This window comes from Neodiprion virginianus, chromosome 7, assembly GCF_021901495.1.
Source record: "Neodiprion virginianus isolate iyNeoVirg1 chromosome 7, iyNeoVirg1.1, whole genome shotgun sequence".
NCBI classification, from domain to species: domain Eukaryota; kingdom Metazoa; phylum Arthropoda; class Insecta; order Hymenoptera; family Diprionidae; genus Neodiprion; species Neodiprion virginianus.
In genome coordinates, this window is record NC_060883.1 from 23,658,540 (window position 1) to 23,682,640 (window position 24,101).

At 43.1% G+C, this 24,101-nt stretch overlaps 1 protein-coding gene across 3 annotated transcripts in view; it reads left to right on the top strand.

Moving 5' to 3' along the window:
• The window catches only part of LOC124309521 (neurotrimin-like), a 114,118-nt gene continuing 90,017 nt past the window's right edge, over positions 1–24,101 (top strand). For all 3 annotated transcript variants that reach the window (XM_046773193.1, XM_046773196.1, XM_046773195.1), the window contains exon 1: positions 1–660. In XM_046773193.1, the coding sequence (XP_046629149.1) occupies positions 489–660 (172 nt within the window). In that variant the 5' untranslated portion in view covers positions 1–488. The remainder of the gene's footprint in view (positions 661–24,101) is intronic.

The following is a 24,101-nucleotide window of genomic DNA, read 5'->3' on the forward strand; positions in this document are numbered from 1 at the left end:
ACGCCAGTCGACGCCGGGCGTCCCGACAGAGCGGCCCGCCGAGCATCCGGAGCTAGTCTTAGCGAACCGCGTCCTCGCGTTCTCGCCGCGTGTCTGCGAGCCTCTCCGGAGAGATTTCTACGGCCGCAACGGACGATATACTTTATCGATTCTCAGGGTTGCAAGAGCGAGCGCGCTCCTGGAGGCAGCCGCGTTTCCGCCCCGTTTCTAGACGCGAACGATGTTCAGGACGGACTTGATTTTTTACAAAATTTTGACCCTGTAACGTGTAAGCGAAAGTAATAAAAAGTGGGACTGGAATTTGCTGCGGGGAAAAACACGCGCCGGGACTTGTAATTTGAAAAAACTACTCGAACAATACCGTCGAATAAAGTTAAACGTTCGGTGGTGTTCTTCGGCATCGATGCTCAACGGTCGGAGGGAGGAAACAGCGTCGAGGGTGCCGGTTCTTCTTGATCCGAGTGCAGTGCCGAGATCCAACTGACGCGATGCCGGAGCCAGGATTCAAGGACTGTGGTAGCCGATCAGACAGGACCCGGCGTCCCGAATTCCGTCTGGGACTTGTTATCAGGGTACCGAAGATGGCGCAGATCTGCTTCGTCGTTAGTCTCATCCTGCAGATCCTGAGGATCGGACAATTGGCCGCTGCAGCTACCACTGGTAATTTAAATCTCGCCGTTCGATTCGATACAATTTCATTTCGCAACGCGGAAAACTCATTTTACGAAGACGATGTGTTTGGATTGGGGAACGTTTACCGCGAGTCACGTTAAGCGTAGGTCAGAATTTGTTTTTCCTTCATCCAAATGTACACTTAAATACACTTATAGAGTGTAGATCGCAGTCGCCGTGGAGAGATAAGAACCGAAATCGATTGATTTTCGTCCTGTGAAAAGATGACATTCGATTACATTAATCATCCGAACACGGTGAATGATTAAAAACCGATTATTGGTCCGCCTTTTCAATTCAAACAAAGTTTGTTGTCAGGGATAGAGGGAAGAAAACAATTTAGCCTCTTCACGAAGAAAATGAAATTAAAAAAATGTATGGGAATAATAAGCAGAGAATTTAAAAATAACCAGATCATGTTATTTGATTTTTGATTGAACAAATATCGAAGCAATCAGAGTAGATTGAAACTAGAATAATATGACATCAGCCATGCTAAGGTACATCGATGTGTCAAGAATTAAGTGAAATTCAATTCCAAGAATGACAATCATATCTGAAATTTTTTTTGTTGCATTTTTGCACCTCTCTGCTATATATACAGGTGTAAATATTAGAGTTTTTTTTTTCTTAACACAAATAACAATCAATTACGCGTTTACGAAGAGAACAGCAACGTTCGATAAGACGTCAAAGCTATTTTATCACCGCCACATTCTAGTCGCAATATTTTCATACCCCTCGAATAAATTGCTTTGAAATTCTCACGGTAGTTGGCGAAGACGACTGTTACCCTGAATGTGAAGCAATCCAGCAAGAATCGCAGATTGCCTTGTGCAAATAAAAAGAAAGACAGATGACTGTTGGTATAAGAAATGCGCAACACCAGATCACACGTGTGTTTGTGTAAATGTAGGGAAAAAAAAAAATTCTCTGCACAGCAACGTTGAACAAAGATTACGAAATATTAATACAATATTATTGACTGTACGGAAATTGTTTGTCTTTTAATATCCCTAGAAAGTCCGAGTACTCGGAGAAATGTGGCTTATACAATTTTGTTTCCCGTTCACCCTCACGTTTCCTCGGTATCTCTCTCCCTCCCAGCAATGATGAAGAATAATATGCCGCAACCACGGAGGAGTCGGGGAGGGAGGAGAAACGACTAGAAGCTATACGACGGAGGCATTAACATTATAACTTCTAATCCGACCCCCTTCATTTCGATATAATCGAGCCTACCTATACGTGCGCGGTTATCTAATCGACGGATGAGTTATTAAAGGCGGTACGATAACCGGCCGTAGGGGTGGGGAGAGGGGGAAAACCGCCGCCTGTTTCACCCCCCAACAGCAACGTGGAGGGGCATTATCTCGTAGCCGGAGGGGTGCCATCTGTTTCAGTCATAGAAGTAAGTCCCTTAATATCAGGCGCAAGGACCAAGGAGAGGGCTCGGAGAAGATAGGTGAATTACGGGAAGCGGGACACCCGGCAATACGTGCGCATCTTTCCCACCCCCCCCCCCCCAAACTACAATGATACATCAAATTTTGCGTTCTTTCTTCCACCTCTCCTTGTCTTCGGCCGAAAAGGAGAAACCTGCGGAGAATAGTGTAATTCTGTTTTCCAAGAAAAAAGCACAAAAAAAAAACACCATTTTCGCATGTTACCCCATTTTTTTCGCGAAGGATAATATGTATGTACATGCGCTACGTGTTACGATATCAGTCGAAACCACACTCGTTCTTCACGCCCAGCCCTTCCTTGCCTCTGTATAAGTAAATGCCTCCAGGGTACATATGTTTCAGCGGTCCCTTTCCCTCCCCCACCCCTCCAACTCTCTCTTTCTCTCTCTTTAGTTCGTTCCGTGCCCGCGGGGCGGCGGAGGGCGGGGGAAGCCCCTGGAGATTCACGCTTCATGCATTTTATATTTCGACAGACTTTGATTCTTAGCCGTCCCCTCCCCCACGACCCCCCTATCGTCTCATCTCGCCCCATGCGGGGGGCAGAAGCAGCTCTGCGGATCGACCCTCAACCTCCTCGTCACCACCGTAGCTACTTCGTCTTCTCCCGTGGCATCAATCTTTAATCTTTTGGCGAGGAATTATCTTTGATCATCGTCGCCGGCTGTTACATTGGGCATACCTTCCACCACCGCCACCATCACCACTAATATAATACCACGGCCATCACCGCTATTACCGTAATATCGTGACGACTTATGACGCGCGAGATGCACGAGGGGGCGGGGAAAGGATTTGCGGGAATCGGCGGGGCGATACCTAGTTGCGAAATTAAAGAGAGTTTCCGCTTTGATTGGGGGTTGGAAAAGTCATAGACGCGGAGGATTAGTCTTTGATACCGCCACGCAGCCTGCAGCCGCGGAACGACGACGTTGGGCCCGATGATATCGGACCTCCGGAACGGAGCCTAATCTGTTCGACGCCAAGAAGAAGAAAAAGATTCGGTCGCCGCTGCGGTTTTCGCGCCCCTCGTCGTGGAAAAGTCTTATTCGGTAAAATCCCCGCGATTTCGAAAGTTGGCTTACCAACTTGCCGAGGAAATACCTTTAGGTATACCACCAACAACTCTCTTTCTCTCGACCACGCACCGCGATTCCCCCTCTACTTTCTTCTTCTTATTCTTATTTTTATTCTTATTCTTATTCTTCGTCTTCTTCTTCTTTTTCTCCTGCTTCCAGTTCTTGTTTTCTTCCACCTTTTTCTCTCTCCCACTCCTCTTCGCCCCAACCGACTGCCCGAGGTTTCGGGTTAGTTGAGTACGTGTTAGCCGTGGGGGTTGATGCCGGTGAGTCGGTTCTACGTGAAGCATTAATATTTTATCTCTCAACCCTGGGATTTCCGTCGTATATACCATACCAGTGCGGAGAAGACGACACGGGGATCGAGGCTGTAGGTGCAGATCTCAACGGCTAGATCCGCCGCGCGACCGCGGCAAAGGAAGAAGAAGGTGAGCCGATAAAGAAGGATGAGGATGTGAAGGTGGAGGCAGGGACGGGCGGGGGTGGGTTTAGCCCCTCGCGAAAGGATTACAAATTTGGCTTTCAAAGGACGGACGGAATTTTGTTGGCTCTACACACACCCTCGGCTTCTCTTTCTCCTCTTTCTCTCTCTCTCTCTCTCTCTCTCCGCAGTCGCAAAATCTTCTTAGCCCTCCTTCCGCTGCTCATCATGCGTGTGTGAGCGTACATTCGTACACTTCCGACTATGTATCCAAGCCGGCACTTTTACTCCGTATAAGTCTCTCCTCTCAATCCTCCGTCGATCTTATTCCCTCTTATCTTCTCTTTCTCCCAATCTCTCTCTCTCTCACAGCTCGTCTCCACGTCATTTTCAAACCCCGGCCTTCCCGGTAGCCCGCGCGGCAAGAGACAGTTTGACGTTCCCGCCAGCTAACGTTGTTTAACAATTTGCCAAGTTTCACGTCCGTCGGGAAAACCGTCGAAAGTAGCTGGTACCGAGGTAATAGCTGGGAATAAGAAGGGAGAGCCGTGATTGGCGAGCGTCGATCCGGACGAAATCTTCAAAATCGAGATCGGATCGTCGAATCGATCGACCGCGAAAAATCAATCATCCTCATTTCCTGTACTCTACAAATGTTAAATCGTACACGAATGTTACGTGATTTCTTCCTATGCTTCTTATTCTGCTGGTACAACTTTCCTCTCCCCTTCTTCTTTTTTGATATCCAGCGAGATTTCTACGAAGGGCCGCGTCTTCAGCGGCTTCTTCTCCTTCTTCGTCTTCGTACTTTTTCCGAGAGAGGTAACAGGGCAAAAAAGTATATTAATTGCGCCCTGTGTTGCGGTGTTATTAAATTCTTATGGAAATGCGCGCGAACCTCCGACCAGCCTGCCGGGAGTCGACCGACCTCGTAAACTTGGCTATTGTGTTAGAGAATCTAAATAATTTCAACTTCTCTACCTCGCTCGTTGCGAAAAAAAAAAAAAACGAAAAGTAGGATGAGGAAAAGTGAAAAGATAAACACGATAAAAAACGAAAGGGGGGGCGGGGAGGGGGGAGGAGGAAAAACGAACAAAATACTGCCTAACGATTGTACCTTATATATAATATATATATATAATCCAGTCGAGGGGCCAGTTCGCGAATTTAAAGAGGGCAATCAGATATTCAGATGATGTTTACCGAATCAGGAGACTTCTTGATTTTTTTTTTTTTTTTTTTTTTATATCCCTCCATCTCTCTCATTTCCTCTTCGGCTTCTCGTTCCCCGCGTGGAAGTTGACGGCCTCTGCGAGTCGTCGTCGTCGTCTCTTCGCCTTTGCCCCGGCATTTTCCCCGGCCCTGATGTACACCCCTGCAACCTCTCTCGCCAACTTGACAATTCGGTTAGGAAGTTACCTGCCTCATCCCCGACTCTTTTACCCTCCTTGCTTCGGCAAAGCGACGCGGTACGGGGCTCCGCACGTACTTGTACACTGTATAGAAATGGAAAAATAAAGTACAACCCATCCGGAGACACTTATCGCGGTGATCAAATGCTACGCGGACCGATGTAGGGTTCGATAAATTATGCCAGCCGCTTCTGTGTCAGACCTAGGGATTTAACGACGTAAGTTATAATTCAAATTGCGTGCCGTTTTTCGTATTTTTGATGCTGAGCACACTTTTTATTCCTATCCTCGTTCCGGCTCGACCGATAATTAACGCCCTTTTTTTTATCGATCTCGATGTCACGGGGACGATGAGTGAAATCTTTTCAGGTGCTCTTCTTGCGAATGCTCGATAATTCGAGGATCTTCAAATTCGGTTAGCCACAAGTTTTTGGGAAAAAGATTCCATCACATTTCTAGGTTTTCCAGGATCTGAAACCTAGTTTTCCCTGACATTTTACCAGTTCCAGTAAGTTACTAAGACCCGAATCGTTCAGATTATTTACTCTGTGTTCCGTTGAAATTCAATTCGAATTGAAGAAAAATATTATGTACAAAAAATTTAGTTTGAGCCGATTTATTTTCTCGACGGAAAACCGTGAAGTTGTTACCTCAAAAAATGATTTGTAATTCCTATAATGGAAAGCGGATGTCTTATATTCTGTACTTGCAAAAAATGTTTGTAGCACGTGCAACTCGATTTTAACCGTTCTAAACGAGTATACCTACGTCTTTTTCTTAATTGTAAATTTAATTGAAGGAAAAATTTGTAAATATTCTTAATTTTTTGAATTAATTGACAAGAATTTATGAACACGACGTTTCGAAGACCTCTGCAATATTCACCATCACCATTGCTAAAAACTATACTGTTTGGCCAAGTAAAAGCAGAAACCGCATGTAAGAAATGCTTCGAAGCAATATGCACAGCTGTGCATTAATCCAACAACATCCGAACATTGCAGCCGCAATGTAATTATTAGAAAATGAAGCAAATGAAATGAAATCTTGCCTCTGTGGAAGCGGAAGAGATATGGGATGGATAAAAAGCGGAATAACACGGGTTAGGTGACTCCGTGTCGTCCTCGCTAATATTTCTTTCATATCGGACGTTTTTCTCGTCCTCGACGTTCGGCCAACGCTTATAATATACCAGCGGCAGCAGCCGGAGCAACAGAAACTAAGGCAAGGGTGCCGTCACGTCCCAGTTCCACGAACCCCGAGCAACAGCGTAAGGGATGTAAGGGGAGAAAAGAGGATAGGTGGCGAGGGGGTAGGGGGGGGGGGCAGGCAGGCAGGTATAACAGAGACGCAATTAATCTGCGTACACGTTGAAGCCTCGTCGTCGGATTGTGGATGAAGAGTAGAAACGCAAGCGGGTAGGAGTCGTAATAACTCGCACGTGACGTCACGTCCGCCCTTTTATTATTAGCAGAAATTATCTTTTGATTAATCTCGGAAGCCCCGGAAGCGAGAGGCGGCGGACCGGCGTATAAGCAGAAATATTTAGAGACGCGGGAAGAATAACGCGGGGGGAATTTTTTTTTTTTTTTTTGGGGGGGGGATGAGGGATCCGAAACGTCGTCGTTGGACGGACGCATTAGGGCGGTTTGTCATGCCCCGTTACAAGTTATTAAGTTGCATTCTGGACCGCGGATTCGGCGGGGCCGGATGGGGGTCGACGACCCCCGCGATGGACGACACGACCGACTTATAAATATGATAATGCGGGGGCGGCAAGGGGCGGCGCCAGGTTCAACTTGATATTGGAAATCCGAGAATGCGAATTAAAGTGGCGGGGACGAGGAACGAACGTCGGCTGTGCTTGGTGGGCAGGACTTCCCCCGTTGCGGGGAAATAGCGGGGCGGAAAAATCTATGTAAACAGGGTATGCGGGTGAGACTCGGGATGGTTTCCCGAATAACGCGCTCCTTCTGGTGATTCGTTCCATGCTCCTTTCGTCGTCGTTCAGGAAATCGAAAGGGGGTTGAATCCGAACCCCCGTTTCCTTTCACCAAACACCGAACTATTCGGTAAGGAGCGTTACGATCGTACCTTGGTTCTATTTTTTTTTTCTCCTTCTTTTTCTTTTTCCCCCTATACTTCAGGAACGTGGAGGAGCGGGGTTCAAATTTCGAAAATTTTTTTACGCCGAAACTTGAAGCGAAGAAGTCGAATTTTGACGAAACATCAAAGTTTCGAAAGTGCGAAGATGAGAAAATTATCAAATCTGAAACATCGAAATTCCGAATGATCCAAGATTTTCTGTTTTCCGTGAAATTTAATGATCTGTCTTTGTTACGTTCGGAATCCTGGTCATTCAGATTTTCGGTTCTTCTCATTCTTTACACCCAATAGTCGAGTAAGCTACGCTGCGGGAGTATATTTTAACTTTCGAATTTTTACTGTATCGAAACTCAAATTTTCGGAATCTTGGAAAGTTTGTCGTTTCGTAAAAGCTTGACTTCCGTGTCTCTTTCCAGAAAATCACACCGCTCAGGCTCGGCAAGGTCTCGACTGTAATACGGGATTCGGGAGTTAACCAAGGTGTTAATTATATCAACCATTAGGGTGATTAACGCTTCCCTACATGCGCACAGTCTTAAAATTTACGAAGCATAATACGAATACAGTCGAATTCGAATGCCGGGCTTACACGTCAACTCGAAGACCCTGAGGCTACCTTCAAGGGTGGATTTAACCATTGTATCAGTTCCTCTGCTCGCTGGATTGCGTTTTAATTATCCCTGCGCTGCTCGCTGCGCGTATTCGCTACGTAGATATACATATATATATATATATATATATATATATATATATATATATATGTGTATGTAATATATATATATGTGTGTGTATATTTCCGGAATGCACACGAGCCGTTCACCCTTTGCGCTGCGGCTCTTTGAGCCATTCAAACCCAGTCGGGTATTATTCCGAATTGATCGCCACATCAAAGAATTTTCGGAGAAAATAATATCCCGCAGAGATGCAGCGCGTAACTTGCGATTCTACCTCCGAAATAACGACAATAACTAGCCACGATTCGGTCCATCGCTCCTTTTTTTCTCACCCCTCGTGGAGGGCGCGTGCACTTTAGTCCTGCCGGTGGTGTTGCTGCTGCTGCCGCTGCTCACTAACCGAGATGTATGTAAAGCTTTGTATTTGTTCACCGCGGGAGTAATTTACAATTGACCGGAAGTACTCGCGGAACGGAAACGTCCAGGGCGCGGATGCTCGGCATTGTTGTTGGGAGTCGGCGAGAGGACGTCGCCACACATCTCCACCCACCCATTTCTCTCTCTCTCTCTCTCTCTCTCTCTCTCTGTACTGAGAATCGCGGGGTGCCGTTAACGAGCGGAATTGAATAAATTCAGATTCTTATTTCCCTGCACGAAAGCTCGAAACAGAATCGGGAAACGAGAGACGAATATTTCAGGGTGCGACAGGCGTAATGTGGATTCGAGAAAGACTCGAATCGGGAAAATGAACGTTCCAGAGACTTAGAACCAGTAACCGAATAAAGTTCACTCGACTTGATGACTTCACGTCGTGTGGTTGTTTGAACGCGGGCTAACCCGAAAGTTTTGGCTCTTCTAATTTTTTTATGCAAAAGCGTTCCTCGAGGTCTCGTTATTGAGACAATTGTTTGTTCTTTTCAAAGTGGTTTTTTTTTTTTTCAACAGGATAACGAGCTGTTCTAACTTGCGCGCCAAATTTGGAATATTAGATTGTTCTTTTGTGAAGAGAATTTCTTTTCCTACCAGATAGTTGACGAGTTTTTTAATGGAAAATGAGTCTTATAGGGTAGTGAAAAACATCGAATAAATGGCAGCGATCGGTAGAAAATTAAAAAAAAACGAAACTCGCTCTTTTATTAGAAGCGGTCAATAGTTCAGTAATGAATAATTTCTGACGGGTTATACTGTCGAATACATATTTTGTGCAAAGTTTGTTCAATTTCAACGAGCGGTAGCTCGTTTGTTTCGCAAAATTAATTTTACACCAATGACTTGACATGTATTTTAGATAACATAAACGTATCTTGAAATACAGTATCGGGTCATTACTTACGACCAGTATTAATTTCGCGTAAATTGATGCTTCGGTCAATTGACAAGATCAATGAAAATTCGAATCTCATTGTCACTTACGAACGATCGATTGACGAACAAAACGAGTAACGACGACTTATTCACACTGCTAAAATTTTTTTTATCTTAAAAAATTATTTCTTTTCTCCATCGAAAAGGGCAAAACATTACAAAGTCTGAAAGGTTGTCGACGAGCAATCTTTCTTTGCGTAAATCCTTTGATTTCCGCGCGCTCATTTAGTTTTCGTTTCGCGACTCTTCGCGAAACTCGACGAATCCTCAAATTTTTCTTCCCGTTTTTAGCGAACGAATCGATGCATTAAAATTTCTCTTTCACCCGTCACCCGGCTGTCATCTTAATTAAGTAGTTAATTTTCATAAGTACGGAACGCGGCTCTCTCGCCCGACGTTTATACGTGCAGCCGGCTTATTTTTGGTAAATTATCCCCTCGGGGCGTCGATTCTTCGTCAGTGTCCCGTGACGGCGTTAGAAACGAACAGCTGCAGCGACTATTTTCATTCTATTTTCATTCGCTCAAATTTGCCGGCCGAACACCGACCTCCCCGACGTCGCGGGGCTATTTTCAGTTTACACTTGTACATACAGATATATGCATATAGATTATAGGTAAAAAGGAGGAAGATTTGCTTTCATTAATTATTACCCCGACGGAATATGAAGCGAATATGTTTTTTTTTCCACTCTCCGAGTAACTCCGTTAATATAATAACAAAGGTTTTGCTTTGCTTGTTATTGTTTCCGGATATTCTCCTTTTTTTCACGGAATATTTTCATTCGATTTCCATTTCACACGCAGCCCGATCTGCATATCGCTATATGTATATTTGACGCCGATTCTATCCAACTACGCTTCGTTGACTGTATATTTTGGTTAATACTGAGAGGCGGGTTTTTGCCACCTGCGCGATATGGAGCGAAGGAACTTTTAACCAAAAAAATGACAAATTTAAAGAACATCGGCATTTCATACGATCGGGGTGCGTATTCGTTTAGGCCGAGGAAGAATATTCTGTATTACACACGTTCGTGCGTGTACAATATAAATCAGTACCTATGCATATCTATAGTGATAGCCACTGTCGCGTAAAATTAACCTTCTATAATTAAACGTATACGTCTGTACGTAGTAACATGGTAAATTAAAACAATAAATACCCACCGTCGAGCGTTTAGCGCCGGGGTAAAAGGAAAAAACTAAAAAAGATACGAAAACCAAAAAGTATTTAAAAGTGATAGAAAAAAAACACACACACACACGATTCGCCCTCTAGCGTAAATTTTCGTTTTTCTTTTACCCCTTCGCTGTTTGTTCGGTTGATTATTTGTTTCATTTTATTTTTATCTCGTCAGATTTTTTTTCCGTCGTTTTTTCAAGTTTTCTGGCAATTTCGACACTCGCATATCCTGAAATATTATCTGCATGGGTATTGGATCGAGAGAGAGAGAGGGAAAGAGAAAAAAAGGAGCGTATCAAAGGCACGCGAGAGATAAAGAGTCACGAATGGACGGATGAAAAGTCTGACCTAATAAATTCTCACTTAATACGCGGCATATTGGCTTCAGGAATGAAATGGTCGTGTAATTTGCATACCAAACACAGGGGAAGCTTTATTATATTTACAAATTAATCAACCTCCGGCGTGTAAAACCTCGGAGCGGCGCGTTTGCAGGTACGTGGATTTTGTGAGAAGGAAAAAATTATAATAATAAATTCTTTCCTTCAAAAACTGTATATCCGCCCACGGAGAGAGAGAGAAAAAAAACAAAATCCAAAGGTTGCGTTGTATTCTCGAGGTTAAAAAATAACGCCAATGATTATCCGACGAAGCTTATTCTTGTACACATATATACCGTACATTATTGCTTTGTCATATTCGGAGAGAAAAATGGAGTTCGGAATTAATTTTTTCAAATGCGTGTACAATTACAAAGGGGACGACGAGGCAATTTTTCAAATTGGCATTATTCAACGCACTGCGTACGCATGTGTGACGTATGTAATACACGTAACCGACTCATCGTACACATTACGACGTCGGTAGTTAACGCAGTTACACCGCCGCGGTGCTGCACAGGATCGGATATTCAATTAAGTGGCAGTAAACGCTATTTGTTTTCGTTGCATAAATTAATCGTCAAACGGTTTACCCAATAGCCATTTGTTTCGGGGAAACTAGACGCGCGGGATAGAACGTCAAGTTGTTCGAAAAATAAATTTCCCCCTGTATATGCGGGTTAACGTACATTCACTCCCGACTGAACTGTAACGTTGACTTTTTTGACATAAAAAGCGGGACGAAATTGGCACTTTGTTCCCTCTTAGCTTTTTACCCTCATCTGCGGGGAAGAAAGTATTCGAAGAGTAGAACTTTTCTCCCGAATTCGCGGGAAATATGAAATCATATCCACGGGAATAATCTTCGACTTTATTCCCTTGTTACGTAATGTAACATTTTAGTGAAACAAACGCCGATTTTTGCATCTGCGTTATGAAATCAGCTGAAAAAGTACCTACGATGATGGAAATTGATACATAATTATCACACGCATTACCAATCCACATATGCAGTAAAATGGTTCGTCAAAAAATGTATAAAAAAAATTTTTTCACTGCGAGTTTCTCATAAGACTGTTGTTTATATGATGCAAAAAAAAAAAAAAATTCTCGCTCATTCGAGCCCGATCAGATGAAACTTAGAGATCCCGGCTCTAGAGTTTTCGTTTTTACATTGAAATAACATGTAAAAAAAATGCCTAATTTAACGCACCGTCGATTTCGCTTGAAAATACAGACGAAAATGAATAATATCAACAGACGTTTTTCGTAGGCAAGGTTGTTTTGTATGGAAAAAAGAGATGAAATTTTTTAGCGAACCACTGTAATGTGCAGCGTATGAGAATTTTGGAACAGTTGACACGGTCCTTGCGGCCACAGAGAAAAGCACACACGCGTTATGTGCAAACTTGCAGTGTACCGGTGTTGATATACCTACCCAACTCGCAAATTCAATCGAACTGTTTGCAACGATTCGATGTGTACATATTTTTCATTCCCAACGTGTGCGCATAATTATCGAAACATTTCATTAAACTAGTCAATTTAACAAATAGAGAGAGAAAGAAAGAGAGATAGATAGAAAGAAAGAGAGAGAGGGGGAGAGAGAGAGGTACAGAAAAGCAGAGAGAGAAGGAACCAAGTCGTTATTCCTGCGTATAACACGAATCGGAATTGCGAGTATAAAATCTTTTCACCCGACGTTGTTGAAGTAAATCAGAGAGAGAAAATATTCCCGTCAACTCTCGCCTTGGCACGTAAAGCATCGAATTCGCGTACTCTTTAAGGATCTCGCAATTATATTTGACTTTTTTTTTACCGAAATTCGTTATATTTGAATTTCTTTTTACCGAAATTCGAGAGACGAAGAAATGGATTTACGTATCTACACATTATTTTCCTCTCTTCTCATGGTCATTCAAAATTCAGGTAAAAAAAAGAAAAAAAGGAAGAAACATAAGAAAACTTCCTTCCTTCTTGACTTCGTCTGGCGATATTTTCACGGTTCACGGACACAATTTGGCGTTTTATAATTGTTACAATAATCAGGCTCACCCCTTAGCCAGCAGGGTAGGTACACAACTGCGGCATTACGCGCCGGGAGCAGTCGACGGATTTCGATCCCGCAGGATCTGCACCGGCATCAGCATCGCCGTCATCCGCCCTGCAGCTACCTATTGTCGAAGCTTTGCCTTCAGCCCTTCGAAATCCGGTGATAATATGCCACCACCGCCACCGCCACCGCCTTTGTTGCACCGCGTAGGGTTTCATCCCTCCGCCCTTCCTTCATCCCTCTTCCCTTTCACCCTCGCTGCGCGCATCTACGCACCTCTCTCTGTCGTCTGGATATAATTTCCGCATATCCTACCGCTGCGCAAACACAAACGCGGTCCGTATATGTACATGTATACGCCCACGCGCAGACACACGTGGTATAAAATCAAAATTAATACCCACTGCACCCGGACATTATAGATACACGACTGACACACCAAAGAAGGGGGTTTCATCGATTTTGGTTCCCTTGACGCCACCGTGCCGACGACGCCTGTGTCGCTGATACTGCCGCAGCATCGCAATTTCGGATATAATCACTAGGCGATTCTCCCTACCTGTCGAATGATTTACTGGTCAACGGTGGTTTTCTTGACCTCGATGATTGAGTGCTCTTGGGAAAGATTTCGTATCAACTACCTTAAACTCAGAGAAATTTTTAGTTCCGGTTACCGCTCAGTCTTTAACTATTTTTCATTTTTTATCACAATCGAAAAATATAGTTCTAGGTAGAAAATGAACATTAGTTTTCTACCTGTTACCGGAAAGTCTAGTATCCGTTACTATTCTTTCTCACTACGATCGCTGTTACTATATTTTCTTGTAACTGTTGCGAAAATTTAATGCTTGTGCAACGATAAATTGACGTTAAAGCCTTATATAACTAAAAAAGTAGAGTAAACCTCACAAACTGATTTTTCGTTGCAATTACCAAAAAAGGATCGACGATAGCGCAAAATGGTTAGGCGTACCTCGTTTTTCGTAGTTCCAACAATATTCAAACAGTTTTTTTGACGATAGCTTTCATTACTGAATTTTTCTAGTTACTTTAACAAATGAAATTTTTCTCAGTGTAGGAGTAACCGTAGTTTTTCGAAATTTGCCCTAGTTATTTATTCTACCACCATTTTTATACGTTGCTCAAAGAAGGGATATTCAGATGTGAAATATGATTTTTTTTTAATATCTGAAGCCTATAAAAAAAAATACTGCACAGCCGAGCTAAAATTAAAAAAAAATTCTCTGTCCCGGATTTTTCTCTTGAATTTTTATGTTTGAGAACGTAGCATTTACGAATAAAATCATGATTATATTAGAATCACAAAATTACAATAACATAAAAACTAGAGCCAGCCTAATATACATCTAATATATGATTTTACTTGTAAATTCTTTGTTTTCAAACACCAAAATTTACGAAAAAAATCAGGGCAACGAAAAAGATTTACGTTTTTCAAAATACGTTCTCGCGGCGTGTATTTAAGAACTGTATCTTGATTTCAGAATGACGTAGAATTTTCGAAATATGAGTATTGTTTTCCATCTCTTTTTTTTTTTAATGCATACATCGTTAAATTAATATCGCGATCTTCGACCCCGTTCGAAACGAGGGATTCGAAAAGGGTATGCAGCATGGCATCGAAGGACGGAATTTCGCCGCTCTCACCGAGCATCGAGTTTTAGTGCACCTTATAGGTATAGCACTTCCGGTGACGTCGCTACCGCGTAGCGGCTGATCGCCTGCCAGGAGAATGTATAGGTTATATCCTAGGCGACGCACGATACGTGGAGGATTTTAGCACAGGCCAAGACGAGTTTATGACGAGAAAACTATATCGAGGTATAATAAACCGCGCCTATATCCTCATTCCTGCAGAGGGCTTAACCGTCGTAGTTGAAATTGAAATGAAAACGATTCTTCACGTTTATGAGGTGATTCGACCAAACGGTCTTTTTATTTCCTCGTGTTTATGCAATTATACATGCGTACAAACATATTATACATGCATACCAAAATGAAAATCAATTTTTTCCACCAGGAATTAAGGATTTAGTTGCTATACGTTCTCAAACAAAAGTCAGTCCCGTCGACAATGTTGAATATTTTATGATAAGTTACAGGCAACAAAGTCAGCCACAACAAAGACGATGAGAAAATTAAATTTCAAAAACAATAATGCCCATAAGTTATCAATAAATTGTTTGCACAAAACATTGCTCAACAAATTTTTAGAGCATGTTGATTTTTCTCACTGGACGTGAATTTTTTTTTAATTTTCTCATTATTTTGAAATTACCGTTTTCGAAAATTTACTTTGTAAAGGCTGCATTTGCGAAACTATTCGTTCAGTGCCTCGGAAGCTTCTCGATTGTAATGTACAACGATTTTACGAAAATGTGTAAAAAAAACTTCACGATTTCTACTTCATTCTCGGAAATTTCAAAATAACCAGAATATTCTTAAAAAATTTCACGTGTATTCAGAAGAACCATAGAATTCTTTTCACATGGCAAAAAAACTTTTGATCATTATTATTAATCAAATTCAATTATCTCAAATCTCATTCCCACATCGTGCGGAAATTTTCACGCTTAATTGAGGTGAAGAAAAATGATGAAATTGTTGGGTAAAAATGACTGAAACATTTTGGGCATGTTTCGGACCAAGGTGATTCGCAAATCGAGCACGGATCGAGAAAAAACATGCGATTATACCAACTCAATCCAGGTCTCGTGTATTTTCGCGGTGTTACACGCGTATGGATGGGTGACCATGGGTGTCGGAAAGGAAGTTAAGTTTCGGGGGGTAGGTTGTGAGGTAACGAAATCACTTCCGGTAAAAGCCATACAGCCTGGCAGGTACGCGTACAACTTCACGGAAGTTCGCCGTGAGATAACCGGGGCAACCAACACCCGCGTTAATAATCACGCGCCCTGCGCCTCGTCTCTAATACAAAGAGGTCGACGAGGGTCCAGGACGAATCACCTCCCGGGTCTCATTGTCAGGGTACAACCTACGTGACTCTTTTTTCAAATTAACACCACTAACGATAGGATGACTAGGTTATACGCGCGGCGTACTCGCTGATTTCAGACGTGATGAATTATCGCTGTTATCATCACCCGCAGTCCTCAACTCCCGAATTGAATTGGACTCAACGATCACTCGACTATATTATACAGTCCTCGAAAATTTACGCTGTGAACTCGTAACGCTTTGAATCGTAGCGGTAAGCGTTCTTACCACCTGTTTTACATCCATTTTTTGGATATTTAATCCAATACGATGTACGAAAATTTCAAATTCGATCGAGCCCGGAGAAAAAAAACTTTGTCCCAGGATTTCTGAAATCAGATTTCGAAAATTCAGTACTCGAATTCTTTTAATCTGATTTCAGATTCGTAATCAGCGAGCCGAAAAGCCACAGAATACTATATCTTGCCGTAAAACTTGTCTCAGCGCGATATTGCGTGACAGAAAGGGTCGACTCGTCAAGTCGCTAATAAGGACGAACGATTCGCATATTCTGACCTCGAGTGCTCAAATTAACAGTCTCGTTTCTCGATCAGGGTCATATCAGGCGTTAGAAAATTGGATGGCCATAAGGTGAGCCATGTATCCCACAGTGTCTGGTTACGGGGCTTGATCGTAAGCGATAGGCGTCGCGAGGGTGTAAAATCGGCAGGTTCGATTACGCCGATACGCTGACCATCCACGAGGGACAATTAATAATTATCCCGAAGGTCGGCGATATCATCGCCGCTGGTCGATTTCGACCAGGACTATGCTCGGAGGTCGAGAGGCAGAGAGGGCATCTCGTTCCCGGTGCAGCAGCGCAGGAACAGCGCATATAGCGCATGTAGTGCAGCTCTCGGCTCGGTTTCAGGCGGTTTCCATTCTCGTGATCAGCGCTGCTGCTTAAAACCAGTCTACCGAGAAGATAACACCGCCAGCCTGAGCCTAGCGTAGTGTTACAAGCATCGATGGCGGCCGCCGTGTGTAGATTAATGATTTTGTAGTGAATTGGAAGACAAAAAAAAAATAAAAATTAATGTCGACAAATTTTATAGAAATTAACGACAATTTTACACGTTACGAAATTTAATTCGTTATCATAGAAAGATACTAACCGTTTTTTTTTTTTTATAGCGTATAGTACATGTTATATTTAATATGTGTGTGTGTGTGTGTAGCGAAAATTGGAATCGTACGTATTGAAACGAATCGAAATTCCATTTCGTTCCAATTTCCTCGTTCCATTCGATTTCCCTCTCATATACATACGTATTATAACGTTATTAATATTTCAATTTGTTCTATTTCGTTCGGTTCTGTATAATATATTCAATTCACCTGAATCAATTCACCTGATGATTTTTCAAAATCTCGTTCAATCGCACAGGATACGAAAGGAGAGAGAGAAACAAAAAAAAAAAGAATACAAAATTGTCAGACACTATTTTCCCTGAGAATTGTATAAACCATTTACGATTACATCGCAGCGTTAATGCCAAAAGAGAGTATAATTTGTTTTTATTGCCAATCGTTCCGTAAACTTGTTTTCTAGCTAAATATTGAAAAAAATGTATACACGCCCTTTCGACCTTAAAATTTTTCTTTTCCTTCAGTATTTTGCTTGAAAATACGTCTACGGGACAATTGGCAAGGCAAAAAAAATAAAAATAAATAACAAGTAATACGCCCTTTTGGCATTAGCATTTGGACGTGCACAATAACTTTCTCCCACGTGTGCCTACCTAGACACGTATTTCTGAACATTTCTATACTTTTCTCCCTCTCTCCCAGTACCTCACAGTTAATATCCGCACACACGTACGTCTTACGAAATTCGGTTCTCGCTTTAAGCTCACCCAGATACTATGTACAAAGAGACGGGATGAAGATATGCGCAGAGGGACGAAGGGGCGCGGAATTCTGTTCACGAAATACTGAAACTAATTGGTATAACCTTATTATTACACCCTGCAGGGGGGAAACGGGATGAGAAGGGACGGCGGAGGGAGGGAGCGGTAGTCTTCGTTCGTGATTACGGGGTGCACGGGGGATGATTGATCGTGACGCAAGACTTTGACACAACGCGTCGCGTGGCGCGTGACACCCTCGGCCCCTTGAACGTTATCATGCACCCACTCCGCGAGCCGACACAAAGGTGCACGAATCATCCCGACGTTGTTAAACATAGGCAATTTTTATTTCACCGTGTGCCGAGCATCGTATCGGAAGCTCGTCAACGCGGTGTAGTAACAAAGTGAGCGATTACCGCGTAGGTGCTCAAAAAGCCGTTTCCCTCCTACCGTCATTTTTTACCCTCTTTTGTATTAATCGTACCTTTGTTGCGTCAGTTGTACCGTCAAATATATTTATATATATATGTATATATATAATAATGCAATGTATATGTATAATAAAATGGAATGCAAGTCGAAATCGCGTGAAAACTGAGGGAGAATGAACGTAGCACTTGATTACACAGGTGTGCAAAAAAAAAAAAAAAAAAAAAAAAATAGTTCATTTCAGCCGCATGGGATTTTTTTTTTGGCAAGTATGATGTTTTCGAGTTTGCCGAATTCAACGATGAATTCCATTTCCCTCCGTGACGCACATTATTTTTGCATAATACAAGGTGTTTGCATTAAAAAAAAAAAAAGCGTAACAGTAATGAAAGAAACAACCATTTCGTTACAATGAACTAAACAATATTTCTTATAAAATTAAACAAACAATCTCTTCGTGGAACGTACACAAAGTTCCGTGTTCATTCTTTTTGCCTATGAAACATTTTCTTCTTCTCTAAATGAAACCACAGACACAAGTTGAAGAAAAAAAAAACCTGACGCGATGGTATTGTTTGTGTATTTTTCCCGATTACAGTGAATAAAAATCAATAAGTGTGTTATTTGGGCACATTCGCGATACATTTTCACCTCGCGAAACCTGATCACGTACATGACGAATTGCAATTTTCTTTTTTTCATCCCTTAGAGCACAAGGATCCGGATTTTAATTCACCCTCAATAGTAGTCCAGCCCCCTGGCGGGTTCGGTGTGTAACTTTTTTTTTGTCGAAGCTTTCATTCCACCCTGCACGGCAGCAGACGTACCGTCACGTGAAAGACGTTCCATCTGCAGAGAGCCTGTAACGCTGTTAATCTAATTTGCGAGGGAATTCGCGAATTTCATTCGGGACTGCGGGAGGGAGGGACGAAGGAAGATGGGGGGAGGGGGGAGAAAAAGCTCCGTCGGGTCGCGCGATTGAAATTAAGAGGGCGTCAGCACGAGGGTCGATTGTCCAGCATCCCCCCCCCCCCTCCCCCATTCCTCTTCCGCCGCTCGGTCATTACGCAGACAATACCGTATTAATGGATTAAATCGAATTTAACGCCCCGTGCATTATACCCGGCATTGGTATACGGACCTGTGTATGTGTCCCGATCGTTCGTCGTGACAACCCTTGTACCGAAATTTATGGAGACGCTGTGATAACCGGACGTGACGACGCTGATTTGGTAGATATCGGATATCGGAGATTTGATAAAAGATTCGTCAATGTTATTCATGTTCGGATCAGGGATCGGAAAGAAAACAAGCGGCTTTTTCGAACTTCCCGTTCTTACAGCGCAGGTTCCAAGTTCACGGAGGAAAAAAAAAAAAAAAGAACAATATTCAATTTAGATTTCGAACTACAAATTCGGATTCGTGGCTAACGATTTTAAAGCCATCGGATACAGTATCACATGAAAATGTGACGGTTTTTCTGATATTGAACCGCTACAATAAATCCACAATTAATAATTTTGGAAGTCTGACCTTGGATTGGTTATCGGTGACCCGAAACATTTCCACCTACCAATTTCCACTGGAATCGAAATATTAAAAAAAAAACTTTCTCAACATATTGGATCACTATTTTGGATTTCGCAAAGGGACTTCAGATTCGTGATCAGTCACCCAACCAACCGATGACTACCAATTTTCATCAAAATCCAAATGTTTTTATTTTTTTTTTTTCAGCTCATCGAATACGCCAAATTTAAATTTTGCAAATCTTATATTCGTGATTATCGACCCAAAAAACCTTGCGGTACCAATTTTAAAATTAATAAATGAATGAATAAATAAATAGAGGGAAAAAAATCTGATGAATTGATTGAGGTGCTTTTAGAAAATTTCTCATATTCGATATTAAAACAGAAAAGAGAATATTGATGAAAAGCCATCGATTAATGCCCGCGTACGAATGAATGGAATAAAAGAATAAAGGTAAATGGCCAAAAAAGAAGAAAAAAAAAAAAAGAAATCCCCTGCCAGTTGCAATCGATTTTCTCGTCTTGTCCTCCGTTTATTCAAACTTTTTCGGAAACGAGCCTATAATTATGAACGTGTAATCCGTACCGATAATAATCGCAAATGTCCCAGAGGTTTGAATGACAGAGTGGATCCTCGTGCGGGTCTGGGTTTCGTTCGGCAAAGGGTAATCGGATTATCGAGTATCCTCTGCTTATACGGTAGGTCCTCTTGTTTTGCTCCGAGACCCTTTTATAATTAGCTGCCTGATTGGTACGGCACAATACACATATCCTAAGGGTGTCCGAAGCGTAGGGATAACACCCTGACACGACGGCACACATGTGCATTCCACGTATAGTTGGTTACAAGGTGGACCAACACGTAACCTTATTATCTGGACGGTCTCAGGCGGTGGGATGCCGCAATGCATACCGAGCAGCGATCGGGGTGACGACGAGGGTGTCGGTGCAGGCAATATCACCCCGATGGTGGTCACCCACCCCCCAACCCCTAGACGCGGAACTAGGTACTATAATATGGCCACGCTCTCTCCGCAAACAGGCGGGGAGGGTGCATGGGGTGTGTGCCGATTATAATCGAGAACAGGCTTATAGATCCTCGGCCAAGGTTTGGGTGCGTTGGAATTTCCAACCCTCGATATCCCGGAAGACATATTTATACAACCCCAAAATCGTTGATCGGCGAATGTAAGCGCTGTTTTACCGACTAAACGTGCCTCGCTGTGACAAGACAAACCGAGCAATGGAATTTCTAATCACAACCCAACCGGCATAATATGACGATTAAGTTTTGGTTTGAGGAACGCGGTTGATCATCGAGAGGATGGCCATGACTGGGAGCGTTGAAGGTACATGAGTGGGGGGTTATTACGTTGTACAGGTTTTGAATATACACACCGACAATGACACGCAAGCGATTGAGACGCGATAGGTGAAAATGATTCTTACAATGCCCGTTATGGGACAGAGTATAGATATCGAGGTATTTTTTCAAGTGATACTCGAAGCGATTGAAAACTCTTCGCACACGAGTTGAGTTTGCTGCTCTTCTTTAATTTTTTATTCCGTGAAAGCTCGGGCGGCAAAAAAAAAAAAAAAAAAAGCAAAAAAAGAAGATGAGAGAAACAATGTTTGCATCGCATGGCAGAGCGAAACGAATGAAATTCCGTCGGTCCTTGGTTCGTCCCGTCAAGTTGGCTTTTCCTTCACAAGACTTACACGGGGCTAGTTGAAAAGGAAGACGGGAGGCTAGAGGGAGAGGAGAAGCTGCAGCGGGAAACTGAGGGCAAGCAACGGGATCCGAGGCACGTCCGATTCGCGGGGAGCATCTTGCTTCTGCAGGGTCGTTGCAGCGTTGGAAGATTGTAATCCGCGACGTGGGGCTCGAAAGGGATGGAGGGTTGCGCAGCGCCTTGCATTGTTGCGTCTTTAAGGGTGCCCCGTACATTGTTTAGGGATGTGTAAGGGATGCGAAAGAATCGCGACAGCTCTGACATGTAATTTTCTTTATCTATTACATTATTTATTGTATATTATACATTACGATAGACGGTGCAAGAGTGCCGGAAAGGGGAGAACGTTTAAGAAGGGTTAGTTTATCGTTTTCACCATACCATTGATCGAATTACCATAATTTTATGAATCTACCTTTATCTTAGTTGAACCAAGCGTCGAGCGCGACGTTGCATGTAACGTTAAAATATAAATTCCACCGTGAGACATCAACTGACCGTTAATAAGGCAGCTTGGGGCCGACCGATGCAATCTCAGGAAGTCAGGATCGACGGAAGAAAAGTGACGACGACTCGACTGGGGCTGAAACTCGGAGCAGAGGGAGGAGCGGTGAAAGATCGAGGAGAGAGAGAGAGAGAGAGAGGAAGAAATAAAGAGAGGGGTAGCTGGCGCCGGTCGGTCTTAGCGTGGCTAAAAAATTTAATAAAAACGAAGCTTTCCTTATTCTTTATACCCTTTACAACGGCCGTTTGGCGTTATCTCGTAAACCGTGATGCGGTAGAGAAAATACGTACCGACCGGTGTTGCAGTCATCGACCCTCCGTAATTTCGGATGTACGACCGCGAAGCGCCCCCCCACCCCCTCACCCTCCCTCACCCCAGGAGAAAAGCCGGATTCCCTGGAGGTGTTTGGGGGATAGCTCGAGCAATTATAACTGTAGACCGCTGAAGAATCCCTTTATTTTTAACGCACCCCTTCCGCCCTCCAGGCTCCGAACGCCAAGAATAAATTACCCTGTCGCAAGAGTGACGCCGGTAACAATGGGGCGAAATACGCGAACGGGGCGATACACCCTCCTTGTCGTCCTCGCGTGTGGGCATAACCGGCCATATAAGGTTATAGGTGTACAGTTTTGCTCCACGCCTCGCCGGAACGGCGGACGAGGGACCGACCGGCAATCTTTTATTCATTGTTGCGATAATTAAAGGTAAACTCCCGTAGTTGATATATTGTTGGTTGGTATCCGGAAGGGCCGCGGGGGAACCAGCGCTGTTTGAAGAGCTTCTTACAAATTAGCCGTGAATATTCATGTCTGGTGGTGTGGTGTAAGGGCCGCCACCCCCGGAGCGCGTCGGACCTCAACCCGAGTGCCTCGCCGACCTTCCGCCTCGCCCTGGGGCGTCACTCCGACACCCTCGGATGATTATCCGTATTTTTATCACCTCCCTCCCGAACTAACAAGGAAGGTGTCCCAGGTCGGTCTCTCCAAATTCATTCCTTTCGCGATACGTTACAGTAGAGTGAAAACTGAGCGACACGTATTCTTTTTTATCTGTCATTGAGCACTTTAACGGGGGTTAAACCACCCTCCGATGTAAGAGAACATTACGTTTTTCGTTTCTCGTTACGAGTAAACTTTTCCGGTTGGATTGGTTGAAAAGTATTATGTTCTTGCTGGTGAAACTGTCGAGTCGCGCCTTGACGTGTCTTACGTTGGAGGGTGGTTTCACCCCCACGGGGTGCTTAATGGCAGATGAAAAAAAAAAAAACACTTGTCGCTTGATTTTCAGTCTAGTGTAACGTATTAGAAAAGAAATGAAATCGGAGAAATCGATCTGGGATACCTTCCTTGTTGGATTCTGTAGAAGGAGCTCTGCTTGACGCTGGGAAAGAAACAGCGACGTAACGACGAGGAGGCCAAGGAATTACGGTAGGAACGAAAGGGATGATATGGAAATCGGTGTAAAGTAGCTGTTGCTCGTGGGATTTCATCCCCCGGCACGGAGCAGCCCTCATTTTTATTCCTCTTCATCCCCCCTCCCTCTCTTCTCAACACTCGCCGGCGGTACGCGGCTCAGAGTTTACGTCAATTTGCAAAAACTACGTTACGCTAAGACGCGCCTAAGCCCCCGCCGACTAAATTCAAGGGTTGTTTTCGTCAAACGATATCGTATATTTTACATTTAACACCCTCTGCACGACTCGAGGGGCTTATTCACCCGTCTCTTCGGAGCTGGGTTCGCGATATTAGCCTCATCGTTTTATAATTTCTCTACACGTTTTCACGACGTGAACGGTGAGATTTATTTGTCGTTTTTGCTGAAAGAAATTGCGTTGTGATGTCAAGATTGACAATTCGATTGAGTGGTCGTGTTTGTTTGTTTTCTTTTTTTTTTTTTATTTTATATATATATTTTTTTAATGTTTCTACCGTTTCATTGGCCTTTCACTCGATCAACGTGACTGACGCTTCGACATGTGACTGTCAGACGTACGATTTTTAGTTAAGTATGAATTTTCGAGCCTTTGCAGATTGACGATAGAAAATTTCGATAAGAATACCGTATAAATTTTCAGACAAAACCTACACTTGATGCAGTGTCAAATATTCCTACCTTGCTACGTCATTCTTTTTTGCCAAAATTATTACCACGACAATTTTGCTCGCACAGGTACGTAAAACGATCATTCGCTTCGTACATACATACGTCCATAAGTTGAACAAAA